Genomic DNA, 13,531 nt, shown 5'->3' on the forward strand with positions numbered 1-13,531 from the left:
CAGGACTAAAGAATCGCAAAGAATACAGGCATTGAATCCGCAGAAGGGGAAGAAAAAAAAGCGCTACGTCATGGAAAGAATGACGTCAGGTTTGATTAGGCGCAGAGGGAAGAGCCTTGTGTAGCCTAGGTGGAGTTGAGGCAGGCAGAAAGCAGAAACGATGCAGCAGTGAGGTTTCGGTGCGTACTTTTTTTTTTTTTTTTTTTTTTTACAGGCTGCATCATATGATGGAGGGGCTGTTAAATAATCCTGTTATTATAAAGCGACACGGGAGTGAGGAGGGAGTACGAGGGGATCATGACGTAACCGTTTCCATAGGCGACTGATATGCTGGTTGAGCCAATGGGAATCCACACCAGCGGGTCCATACCCATCCTCCTTTTGACGTACATCACATGTCCCCGGCGGTGTTGTGACAGAAGGGAACTAGGCGAGGCGAGATGAGTACCGTCAACGTACTTCCGCCTTTGTCGAAACCCACGTTAGAGAAACTGAACCCTCTTCATCTTTGGGATTGTTCTCTCCCAAAATGACGTCCAATATCTTTCTCACATAGACATTAATGCATAAAGTGTCACGAAACAAACACGTGCTGTTATTATAATTAAAGCAGAGTAGAGCAGGTGCTTTTGGTCCGCACCTGTTCTATAATTACATATATTTTATGAATTGCTCCTGTGTTAATGCGCATTATTTAAATGCGTCAGCTGTTTGATACATTAATTTTGGTAACGTCGTTTTAACCTTAAAAAAAAAAAAAAAAAACTCGCTTGTGTCATGCGGTTTCCGGTCAAGTGGACGTGGGTTTCCATGAGTTCAAAGCGGGGACGGTAACTATCTTGACATCTCTTGGGTTCGGAGACTTTGGTTGTGGTTGTGACAGCGCAGTGGGCGGGATTTTACCTCAGATCAGGGGAGAGAGTCTAGTCTTTGGTGAGACTGAGGGGGAGTTAAAGAGAGAAAGGGATCTGGGGTGCTCTTCAGAGAACGGAGTAAGTATTTTTGGTTATATTTTCTGCGCTGGCGCGACAAAATGCAGCACGATAGGAGGGCTGCTTCTATGTGTGTTAGACGCTGCATAGAAAAACCCCATACCGGTGAAGTCTTCATTTTTTTGTGTGTGTGTGTGCAATGATCAACGAGGGCCAACCACCGGTGGGTAGCTGCCTTTGGGTAGTTAGCTTTATACCAGGCTAACACCGTGAGCTAACGTTATATCTTGGATACATACTGACACTGGGCGTCTCGTTTTCCAACCCCCAGGTAGCTAAACCGGGATGCTGTCAGATTTTTTTTGTTCGCTTGTGGCTGCTTTACTCAGACTTCAAGCACTAGCTCCCCGGGTGAAGTTTTTCCGACTTGTCAATGTATTGGAAGTGGCTTTTGTGGAACGTTATTTCCTCCCTTTCTTTACCATCAACATAGGCTAACGCCTGCGAGCTAACGTTAGCCTGGAACGTTTTATTTTAAACGTTTAACGGCTTTTTAACGGCTCTACACGCGACAGTGTCTCGTGGACGGTTTTCATTTAAGAGACTGCCTGTGAAATAACGCGAGCCGCTTAAAATGTGGACCTCCTACAAACAAAAGTTACCTCGTATATCATTCTACACCGGGGTGCGTTTTTTTTTTACGACCTGTCATTTAGTCAGCGTAACGATACCGAGCTAACGTTAGTGTAGTAATATTGTTAACCGGCCTGGAACAATATCTCTCCACGCGCTGCGGCTGCTCACGCGGACAATTCAAGGAGCACCACCCGTGCAGGCAGGCACGTTAAAGTTTTTTTTTGTCGTCTAACTGTCATTACACATCGGACACGGTCACGTTAATGTTAATTGAATTTCCATTTGGAGTATATGTATATATATCACGTACCGGCGTTTTTTTTCCGAATCCCGTCGCTCCCCTTTACCCAACGTACCCTGAACGCAGCATCAACCTGTCGATGGTGAACCTTAACCCCAACCTCTTAACCTAACTCCAGCCACGGAGGGAACCGCTGCACTGCACCGTGTCCGCCTCTCTATCTAACGAGCCTAAATGTCATTGTATAAGCTATGAACCTGCCACTTTCACGCTATTAAAAAAAAAGGCGTTCACTTTATGACTAGGCACGGCGTATTAAATACATTTAAAAAAGGCTGTGAACCTTGAACGCAGCATGTCGCTTTAAATGTCCATGCCATTTTCCCCTTATAACGGTAACGGTAAATCTCGTATTTCATCAGCTTTCCGACTACTGCAAGTCGATAACGTACATTTCCATTACACCCCTGACCTTGATGGACAATGTAATATAGTTTCACACTCGCTAACCTTGCGTGCGAGGTTTCCAGGTTTGATGTGTAAGGCAGCCACCGAGCACCTTTCGGTGTCCAGTTGAAGGGATCACTCCTTATCCAATTAAATCGCACCGGGGGTTTTTGCTGCAGCGCCAGCAGTGTCTTCCTGTGTTTGTGCAGCGACTTGTGATCCAGCAGTGGATTGAAAATAGTGTTTTTATCACAGAATTCAGATTATACAAGCTGTGTCAGTCAGTGTAGTACAGCATAGTGATCTATAGATAATATAATGTCAGCTAAGCAGTTCCTTGGCCAAGCATTATTGTCTGACTATCTTGTTGAGTGTACACTAGATGTAATGACAGATTCAGTTTCAGTTTTAAATGGTAATCTTTCTTGATTTTACTAAACCAGACCAATATTTTCCACCATTAACGAGTGTTTTTTTTTTCATTAATGCTGTCTAGCTCAGCATATAGAGATTCAGTTTGTTTAATGATTCACTTTAACCACCGGTAACACAATCTGTTGCTGTGTGTCTGAGCCCTTTGAACTGAGACTGTTGCTGTCACTCAAGAATGACAAAAATATCCTTTCTTATTCCTTGCTATGCCATGCTTTTTTCTTTTTTCATCATAATGGCCGACTGTTGGCAGCACTGCTCACCCTGACTAAAGGATATGAGTCAGTAGTTCTTGCACTTGTTTTGTAAATTGTTTTGGAAAATGGTTACATCTCAGAAGCAAAATCACTTGACCTCCTTGGCAGCGTGGTTCAGCTGGATAGTGTTTTCCCTTGCTTCGCATGTGTAGGCTCTAGGTCTTCATCCTTAATGCAATGCATATGAAGTTAATTGCCCACGCTGGCGAGTATGTAATTTCTACTCATCCAACATTATAGCCTGCTCTTAAAATGCTGTCTGCTTCTCATGGCATGGTAGGTTTTTAGTAGTCACATGACGACAGCCTCCGCGGTGTAATGCAGTGTATGAGGACACTTTCTTCCAGGCAGTTAACGCCTGTCAAGTCTGTCCCTAACTCATCACGGATGAGTCCCCCTCACAGCTGCTTGATATGTCCACCGATTCCATTGTCATGATCTACATTTCAGTCAGTTATAAGCAAGGCCTACAAATGTTTTCTTTTAGTATTTTAGTCTATATTCCTCAGTAAAATATTTGTACCTTTTATAGTATAGAGAGTAGCCATTGTAGGTTATTAATCTAAGGTGACATTGGAAAGCTAGAGTACAATGTATTTATGGTACTATTTACTTATGATGGAGTTTTGCTTATCTTTCTTCCTCTGTGTGGATTATGAGGCCAAGGTTATTCCAAACAGAAGTTTTAGGTTACAAGGCATTTGACTCAATCATTACTACTTATTCATTCGAATCCAGCCTAACAAAGCAGTAAAAACAAACTACATTCATTTGACTGAAATTAATTTGCTTCTTTAAATTACAGGAGTTAATGCTGTAAGTTTGAGGGAGACCAAGCGAGCAGTAATTTGAAAAACTGGCCAAACTAATTGGATAAATGCTGATCCTACCCACTAAAACAATTATAAAGCACACATGGCAAAATATCATGAATTAGTCATCAAGGCAGCTAGAAGGACTAACTATGCTATGAGGCATTTATGTTAGTTTGGCATTTCTGAAAGGCTTCATATCCTGATATACCACTGATCAAAAACATATTTTAAAAGTAGAGTTAAAGACTCTTTCTGCCTCATTAGTTTGCGCATACATTTGTAGAATCCTAAACTTTACAGCGTCATCATTGAGTATCTAACATAATCCACAACGTTGTTTCAGTGCAAAGAATTGCTGGTGGCGATGGGTGACTATCCTATGCTGGTGTAATCCAGACTGGCACTGTAACCGTTTTCTGAAACCTTGCCATATCAGGCACAGAAGGCAAGTGACTACCATGTCATCCACTGGTGTAGCCAATGAGTGAACAATAACTACTCATGCACGTCTCTTAAAATGTATTTCTATGAAAAGATATCTTGCCACAGCTTTATTTTTATTTTGTAATAATCCTGATGACAGGATCTTGGTGACACTAAATAAGAAAAAAACAACATTTCAAAACATCTATCTGACCTTTTGAAATTTCACTGTCAGGTTTCTTGTCTTTGTGACGTTCTCCATCTGTAGACAAATCCACCAGCAGATTTTTGTGTTGCTGGTGATGCTGCCATTACAGCAGTCACCTAGCCACACTGACCGTGAAAACACGTATGCTTGGATTGAAATCCCTCTTGAAGGATAAAGGTAATACATACTAATGCACATGTCCATTCTTTCACATTAACATTTAAGGCTAACTTACACAGGATGAATGCGAAAGTGCCCCGTAGCAACCATGCCCTAACCAGCATTAGCTTTCACACCTCATTTACTTCCCCATCGTAGTCTATAGTAGTGTTAAGTACATACAGGTTTGGCTACCACAAATTGAATTCCCTCCCACAGGTCTTGGTGAAATGAGTTTAATGCTCAACACTACTGTGTGTCCTGAAATTGGAAAGGTAAGGACAGCAAGGTCAGACTCTGGCAGCAAATGGCAGGGCAGCAGGACCTCAGGCCACCGAGCTGCTATGTAGAATCACACATAACAAAGAACACTGAGTGCTTCTCATCTTCAAAGTGGCTTGATGAAAGATGCTCCATTTTGGAATATTTTCCATCCTATAGACATGAAGGACTCTAACTGCTAAATAAAACCACCCCTCCTCGTTTTATTTCCTCTAAAGGAAAAAATGTGAATGTATTTTCACAGTCACACTTTGAAGATGACTACAGTATCGACACTACTAAGGCTGGGACAAATCTGATCTGAATATTTGGTCCTTTTTTAAAGTGTTTTATAGTACATTTGGTCCTGAAAGGAAAAACACATTTTTAACTCAGCACTGCTTGGAAATTGTTGAGCAAATGAGAAGGAAAATATTGCACCATATGATGTCTCACCATTTACATTTACACTATTTACAGACACAACGAACACTGTGTGACATCTTACAAGGTCCACTGAGGTGTTAAGAAATGGACGGATCATGGATTTTCCTGCTTTGACTTTGGCTCATATTCATAGCTCAGCTTTCATCAGCGGAATTTTGTCGTTTTTGATCATTTCATGTTCAACAAGAACAACTTTCAACTTTCTGTCACCTTCACTCAAGCTCGTAGGGGCTGAATGAGAGCTTGACTTGATTTTTTTTTTTTGACAGGCCCTTTGTATGGACGTGTGTTTTCCAAGCGTAATTATAAGCACTCAGCAACCTGCTGGTCATTCTTGACATGCATAACGTACTGCAGATTTCAAGGTGTTTTTGTGAATCAAAAGATCAGGTTAGCGTGTGCTTCACCTACACAGATTTATGATGTATCAGTCCATTTTTTTCATTCACTTTGAGATGACTAGACCTTATTTCTTTACAAAGAGGTTCAACAAGAAAAATTTAATGATTTATTTAATCACATAAAAGAACTGCAAGCGCCCATGTGAGAAAAACGTATGAACATGGATTTTAATATACTTGATAAAAACAATCCTATCTAAATAAAATAAATCGGTTATTTAAAATATGCCAAAAATAAATGCAAGCGAGTACAGCGGCTACATGTTTACTTTCATTTTAGAGACCGTCACATGTCCCTTCATACATGAAGTAAGAAGAGCTGAAGAGGAAAAAGCGTGTTGATGGTAACACCTCTGACTGTGCGTTCATATGAGCTGGCAGCCTGACAGCGCTTGAGAGCCGTCTAGAGGTTCCAGTCTGTGGGGTGAAGTAGTGCTCTCAGCTGCGAGCCATGCAGCACAAGGAGGGCTGGGTGTCTCTGCTTTGTACCCTCCACATTTACATGTCCTGACCCAGTTCAGCAACGGCTAGCTGTGGGGGGAGGGGACAGTCTGGGGGAAGCTAAAAATACCACCCCTCGCATTAGGCAGCTCCATTGCAGAGGGATCCCTAGAATTGCTATCCTTGACTTGCATCGAGTTGTTGGCACATAGAGGTGCACAAACTGCCAGAGGGTTTCCTTAGCGTGGAAACAAAGACATGAGTATATTTCTGAGATGCCCACCACTGTTGTCCTAGCTACTTGTTTCCACTTGCCACAGCCTTCTGGGTGGAGGACTTAGTGTGCATCCGACGTGTGAAAGCAGCCCGAAATAGCTTGGGTAGAGAAGAGACTTGTGACTTACGAGACCATAGTCCTTGGGTAAAACAGCCTGGTATTCGTGCTGAGCTGTGGTTTTTTGCTGCTGTTGTGTGGAAAGGGTTAACCTTAGCCTCTGTCATTCAACCATACCATGCCAGCTGTTGGCTTGGAGATCCAATCACAATGATTTTCCACTGTTGTGACATGTGACCTGCTCCGCAACCCGAAACTGTCGCAGCGCAGCAAATGTTGGCACTTCCTTCATCTTGGCGTTGTTGCTGCTCGTGGGGTTCGCTGGTGTGAATGTGGGAGAGGGCTCATAGAGTAAGACATGAAGACAGGGAAATGGAGAAGGCAGGGAACTGCATTCATTACTATAGGCTGCACATGGGCCGTGTGCTCATGTGGTACCCAAGACAAGTGAAAGATTCCTATCCTTTTAAGATGATATTGTAGTCATTGTGAAGTCAAGAAGATGCATTTTACCTACAACGTCTGGATTTTGCTCATTCATTTGGTCAAGACTTTGTATCAAAAAAACTCTTGTTAGGATGTCTATTTTCTATATAGCTTTATTTCAAGGTTTCAGGTATATGGAAACTATTTATCCTCAAACCAATGAAGCAGTAACTAGATATCATGTATGTTCTAACGTGTGTTGGAACTTATGATATGAATGACCTAATCCAAGAGATGGGTGTAACTTTCCTTGCAGGATTTAACTTGGTCTAAAAAGAGATAAACCTCAAGTGGACCTTTTTTTTAAAGGGTTGGTTTTTATGTTTTTCATGGAAATTAGAACAGCGGTGTGAAAAATAACTGAAAGCCCCATGAACATGCATTGAAGACCTCACCCTAAACCTGTGGTCAGTACAGGAGGCCCAAGAGTATTGCCTCTTCAAAAATAGGGATTTCTACGACTCTCCCACCTCGGTAATACACCCGGCCCTGCAATTATGCTGTGTAATAAATAATAAATTCTGTCCCGTTTTCCATGGCAGATGGCTCCAAATAGAATCTCAACATGTGACAGAATAGTTTCCAAGAATCTCAATGGAATAAGCTGCAAGCATTCGTTTGTGCAGTGAGCAATAATAAAGCCTAAATTTTCTTTCCTTCTGCATCTGCGTCGGCAGTTTAAAGTTCTTACACGCTTTTGAGTTTTTGGATGTTTGTTTGGAGTCGCGTGTTTGAAGTGCTGTTTGATGTAAAGATAGATGACAAGTGTTCATCTTCGGTCTTTGTCATAGCCAGAAATGCAGAAAGTGAGTAAAACCTCCCCGGCTGAGAGATAACTGCAGCATTTTTTCCAGTCAAGGAAAAACGATCCTGTCTGCCTGCAGTGGTGCCTTTTCTTTATGGATCAGATTGCGGAGTCCTGGTTCGCTGTGCAGTGTGAATTATAGTCTGACATGGCTTTCCACCTGAAAGTACAGTGTATTATTAAGTGTTTCACATAATGGTTTCAGACTAGAAATAAAACCCATCTTGTTGAATCTTTCCAATAAATGCAGTTTTGTCCCTGGTGGTTGTAAGAAAGTAATCAAATCAAGTTCTCAAACTCCTGCCGCGCTTCAGCCTTTGTAATCATGTTGCTGTATGCTTGTACTGTTGTGTTTCACTTTCTATCCGAGCTGCACCACCACGACAAATTCCTATCAACTTGGTCGACATGAATGAATCAGCTTCATTGTGTTAGGCTGATTAAAGCTGAATGGACAGCAGGCTCTCATTAGAATGGACTCTCCCATGTAGAGTACCATGGAGCTCCCTGATGCCACAGATAGTCTTAATTAGATCAAACAGAAGGCTTTTCCTGAGGTAATCAGTCACTTGGTCCCTGCTCACTACGTTACCCCACCAGTTACACTGAAGGAAAGCTGGTGGCTTTTTTTTTCAGTGTATATTGTTTGAACATGGCAGGGAACTGTGATACAGTCTTATAGATGAAAGGAGTCGACTTTGATGCTTTTTTCAACACCTGGTGAGACCAGAGGAGGAAACAGCTGTTCTTTATCATCCAGGAGTTCTGCTTGTTTTAGAAAATAAAAAGTTTTTACAGTAGATGAACATTAAAGAAGAGAAAGGCTCTACCTTTTAAAAATTCTCTATGCAGGAAATACCCTGGCGAGCAGCTCGCAGCCGAGTGATTACTGAATGCTAATGCTTCAACTCTGCTCGCATAGTCTGACCGGGAAGCAGGGTGCACATTACTTGACGAGTGCTTTGTCCAGATGACAAAATTATTATTTTATTACGACTCAAGTACAGCTAATCAAAATCTCTGGGCAATGGCTGTAAGGCAGTTTTGCTAATTACTTTGCCACTTGTCTCAGCAGCTAAGTGGCTTTGTCCAAGGGTTCCCATGTTTCCTCTTATACAGTAGTAAAATAATAATATCTGATATCAGCAAAAATCATAAATCGTTAAATTACATTTGTTTGATTGTGAGAGTTATTTGTAATTGATTTAATTGTGAAAATAAAATCCGGGAATGTGTTAAGTTTTCCTAGACAGTTCGCTTAAATATCATTGACAGTGTGATATTAATACATGTACATGAAATATCACTAATAATGTTTCCTTTTTTTTGCTTCTCTTCTTCAGGTTTTCATGGATGGTGATCTCCGCCTCTGTGGGTGATCCTCAGTCACCATGAAAGACTAGGAACTCAGCTCTCCAAGGGAAATGGCTTGTTTTGTAATATCCCTGCCCTGCTACCTGCCGTATGACTCCACCTGCCTCTGAAGGGCTTGTCAGCTGTTTATGGGAACTACCACTGTGCTTGCACTCTTGAGGATTTAAGCTTTTCCAGGACAACACTTTTTTTTTTTTTTTTACCCCCACTGTTGAGCAGAAGCAGCAACGCTTTGCAATAGAGTGGGGAGACGGCAAGACAATGGCGAACAACTCGTACAGTGGGGTGAAGAACTCCATGATGGAGGCCAACCACGATGGAGAGTTTGGCTGCACGCTCAAAGAGCTGCGCTCCCTTATGGAACTGAGAGGCGCAGAGGCGCTAAACAAAATTGGGGAAACTTATGGGGATGTTCAAGGACTCTGCAACCGGTTAAAAACATCACCAGTAGATGGTAGAGTAATGTTTCCACTACACTCAACATCACGACTGTTTAATTGGATCAAATGCAGGATATTTGCACAACAGCTCTAGTAGCGTGAGTGCTGTTGGAATGCTGATGTGTTGCACGCATAGTTTAGGAGGCGTGTCATTGGCCATGTCATCCACATTGTGGATACCTTGACATCACTTCCTTGGAAAACTCATATGCCAGACAGGTGGCCAGGCAGGCTGGCTCTGACCTGGGCCAGTCCTGTGCTATTTCAAGGCCTGTGGATATGTCCCTCATACCCTCCCTCTCTCCCTTTTCACCTCTGTCTGTCTGTGTGTGTGTGTATGTATGTGTGTCTCTGTGTGTAGGCTTCAGACAGACCAGCTGTCTGCCTGGGCACAGCACCAGGCTGCAGGCAGGTCAATGTCCCACATGTGGCGAATGAGACGAGCTGTAAGGCTGGGTAGTAATGACTTGAACATGTTAGGGAAGGAGTGAGTTCATCTCTTGAATGTCTCATCTGTGTTACTCTTTCGGTAACAAAGTCAACCCGGTAGAGAGAGGACTATGCTAACAATGCTATTTAGGCTATAGTTTAACCCCTTTGGATCAGTGGTGGTTAACGGTACCTCTTTCTTTTTTTCCTTTTTTTTGCTTTGCTTCTCTCGGTTTGTCTCTCTATAGACAGTCTGCCTAATCGCCAGTATGACCTTGACTGAACTCTTATGGGAGGGGATTTTCAGTTTGATCCCAGATTAAAACGCCACGGCGTATTCACTGTAGCACCAACAGTCCTCTATTCAGTGTCTCAAAGCAAGTACAAAAAAAAAAAAATCCTGGGCTTCATCAAACCCAAAGGAATGCGATAAATGCCGGTGCTGTATGACAGCACAAAGCATGTCTCATTGAAGAAATCCCTACCTTGCTCTTTAATTCTTGACCTTTCATTTATAGACAATATGGTAAGTGTACAAGGTACACCGTGCAGTCTCTTTTACTGCTTTCACTATCTAATATGAAGGCCACTAGGCCATTGTCTGAACTGCGGAGAAATTGCTGAATAGGAATTTGGCTGTTGAGAGAGAGCGTGAGTTGTCCAAACACGCATGTGGCTGTGTCGGGTTCCTGAAAGTGGAGTCCTGTCATATTTGTAGCGTGAGTGACATCAGTGTGAGTGTAACTCGTCCTCCCCCACTCATTCTACCTGTTCTGTGCTACAGAAAAGAATGTAGAGGCCCTCTGGCTTTTTCAGCGCTTTTCTTTATAAAGCACAGCGGCTTGACAAGGCATTGTGTGTGTATCTGTGTGTGTGTGAAGGTAACAGGAACAGAATAGTTAGCATGTTTGGAATATCAAACTGCTTTCAGCCTCTGCTAGCGCATGCTCTTTATCAATATTCTGCTTATCAGCAGTCTGTATTTGTTATCAAGCGTGTTGGAGGACTGAGCGAATATTTCTGGATTCCTAATGAAAACAAATCTTTTGATAAAGTGGCTTTCTGCTTTACGAAGCCAAAGCAGCTTTTACCCAATTTTGTTTTTACTCCTGCACTTATTTGCAACTACACTGTACTGATAAGCTTGAATGGGTCCACATTTTGTTTCTCGCAGCAGGTGGTGTTCCACTTGATGCGCAGCCACCCAGTTCTGATAGTTCCAGTTTCTATGAACTCATTCGTCATTGGCTCGGGAAATTAAGACATCTTTTAAATTACAGGAGCTTGACAATTGAAAAGGGATTTCTAATTAGTTTGTTGGCCATTTCTCGAACCTCTTAAGCCAATCCTTCACTAATCCTCCACATTGCCAAGATCCCTTTTTTTTTTTTCTCCCCCCAAAGAAGTTCAACTGAACTTCTGTGTTGCAACTGTGCATGGGTGTACCACTCAACTTTGACTAGTTTTCAGCACGGTCTGTTTGGATTAGGCGAAATCTAATTTGTCACGGCACTGCCACTGTTATTTTCCACACTACCACATAAGGCTGGTTGTCTCGAAGATTTCCCATTTCAGTCAGATTTCAAATCACTGGGCTGCGTTTCAAATTGGTTTGGGTAATTTACATACCAATGCCCTGAGTTTGAAAAGAGTTAATTATGCACACTGTAGAATGTCTTGCTGTCTAAATTGTGACAACGAACACTGCCAAAAAGCTTATTCAAACATTACATTTGTCTGTTTGACAAATGTAAACCATTAAACCGGTCACAGTGCTGCAGTGTAACGAAATAAAAGGTGAAGGCTGAAGGGCAGTAATCACAGAACATATCAAGACTAAGACTTAGATTTGGCATGTCTCCTTTTAGTTTTGCTCATATCCTGTACTTCTCAAACAAACCATGTTTCCATAGTGGTGAGGATCCCCCTGTGCGATGGAAAGAGAGAGCTAACCAATACCTGAAACTGTAGCGGTTGGCCTGTCGTTATTTGTATGAGATCACTTTGTGCGTGCAGACATTTTTATTCTGGTGCTTTCCCTGCTTGTAAGTAACCGCCATGAAATGACATGGTTGAACCTCAATTTTCCGTCTTTGTATTTATCTGATTTTTTTTTTTTTTTTTTTTTTTTTTTTTTTTTTTTTACATTTAAAGGCAGGTTTCACACATCAAATCCATCTTACTCATCATGTGGAGTCATATAATGTTGTCTGTGACTTTTGTAGCCGTTTTGTCGAGCCTGAGAAGATAACACAAGCGTGGTCACCAGGGTTACCTTGGCTTGGGCTTGGTGATGGCACATTTTAACTGGAAGCCTGCATTACGTAGTCGCAGTGTGAAAGACATGGGTGTTTTCCTGGCAGGGAACAATGAAACCACTTGAGTTCCATTATGGAAAGTAGGATCTCCAATTTGGAGCTTTTATGATGGACTAAGACCCAATTTATAAACAAAATTAGGTAGTCAGTGGGCGGACTTGTCAGTGACACATCCCAAATCAAGAGAAGCAATGCGGGTTCTACTTATTTTTCATGCTCTTGCCTGATGAGTCAGGACATCTGAGCCTTTGCTGCATCAGTTGTGACCATTGTTTTTTTTTTGTTTTTTTAAAAATCTGTCTCTCGTGAGTCCCCCAGCTGTTTGCAAGAGCAAAGCTAAATCACTGGAGTATTGTTATGACAAATTTCCCACCATTTCCCACAGTTTCTCAGCACTAAATATCACAGCTCAGGGTCATAGTATTGTGCTCCAAAGTGTACCCAGATGTCGGCAGTTAGGCTTGGAGATGCTTTCTTCTGGGCACCCAAATGAGTGGATGCTTAAAAGCTTAAAGCAGCTGTAGAAGCCCAGAAAAGACTTTAAAAGATTCATACAGGAGCAGAGTTATTTCTTGTTGTCATTTTCAAAAACAAATTCAAGCCCTCCTAACGCCAGAGGCGGAAGGGAAGCGTTACAATATGTAAATCTCACACAAACTGAAACTTGGCTGCACCGAACAGAAGCACAACATAGAACTGATCTTTATAACCTCATGAATTCAAGGTGTAACGCTTTTTAGGTGCTCCTGTAGTGGAGAGTCACCTCTTCTGTAACAGATTTCAAAATTTCATCGAGTTTGGGAGGAGGGGAATTAGGGAAATTGAAACTTCAGGAGAACAGTGGGGAGAGTGGCAGAAAAATCAAAAGGGACTGGCAAGCAAGAGAGGCAATCGATGCCAAAACTATCGCTGCAGATTGCGAGCCGGCCACGTCACGCTCCGTCCAATTGGTTAAGATTGGGAGGCCACAAGGAAGCGGACGGTGCTTTGGTCCCCGGTGTAACACTGCAGCACTTTTTTTTTCTCCCAGTGGAATCCTCTATTTCCTCTACATAATGAGACTATCAAACGGGCAAGGCTACTCCGCGTCAATATTATTGACAATGTTCCTCTATTTTTCACAGTTATTCCCTGTTGATTGCTATTTTAGTGTAGTCAAATATTTGCGTTCCAGCCTATTGATCCAATCAGCTGTGGGCTTAGACTGCAATTCACAAAAGCTGACCGGCTATCTGTATCTGTCAT

General features: G+C 42.2%; 1 protein-coding gene across 4 annotated transcripts in view; it reads left to right on the plus strand.

The window, feature by feature from the left end:
- The first annotated feature begins 843 nt into the window (after positions 1-843).
- atp2b1a (ATPase plasma membrane Ca2+ transporting 1a) overlaps positions 844-13,531 on the plus strand; it is a 35,451-nt gene continuing 22,763 nt past the window's right edge. For 2 of the 4 annotated variants that reach the window (XM_027291879.1, XM_027291882.1), the window contains exons 1-2: positions 844-992; positions 9,069-9,553. In XM_027291879.1, coding sequence (XP_027147680.1) covers positions 9,361-9,553 — 193 coding nt within the window. In that variant the 5' untranslated portion in view covers positions 844-992; positions 9,069-9,360. Of the gene's footprint in view, positions 993-1,059; positions 1,156-9,068; positions 9,554-13,531 lie in introns of those variants that run through there. The other 2 variants (XM_027291881.1, XM_027291880.1) reach the window with 2 other exon arrangements.

The sequence above is a fragment of the Larimichthys crocea genome, chromosome XX, assembly GCF_000972845.2.
Source record: "Larimichthys crocea isolate SSNF chromosome XX, L_crocea_2.0, whole genome shotgun sequence".
NCBI lineage: Eukaryota > Metazoa > Chordata > Actinopteri > Sciaenidae > Larimichthys > Larimichthys crocea.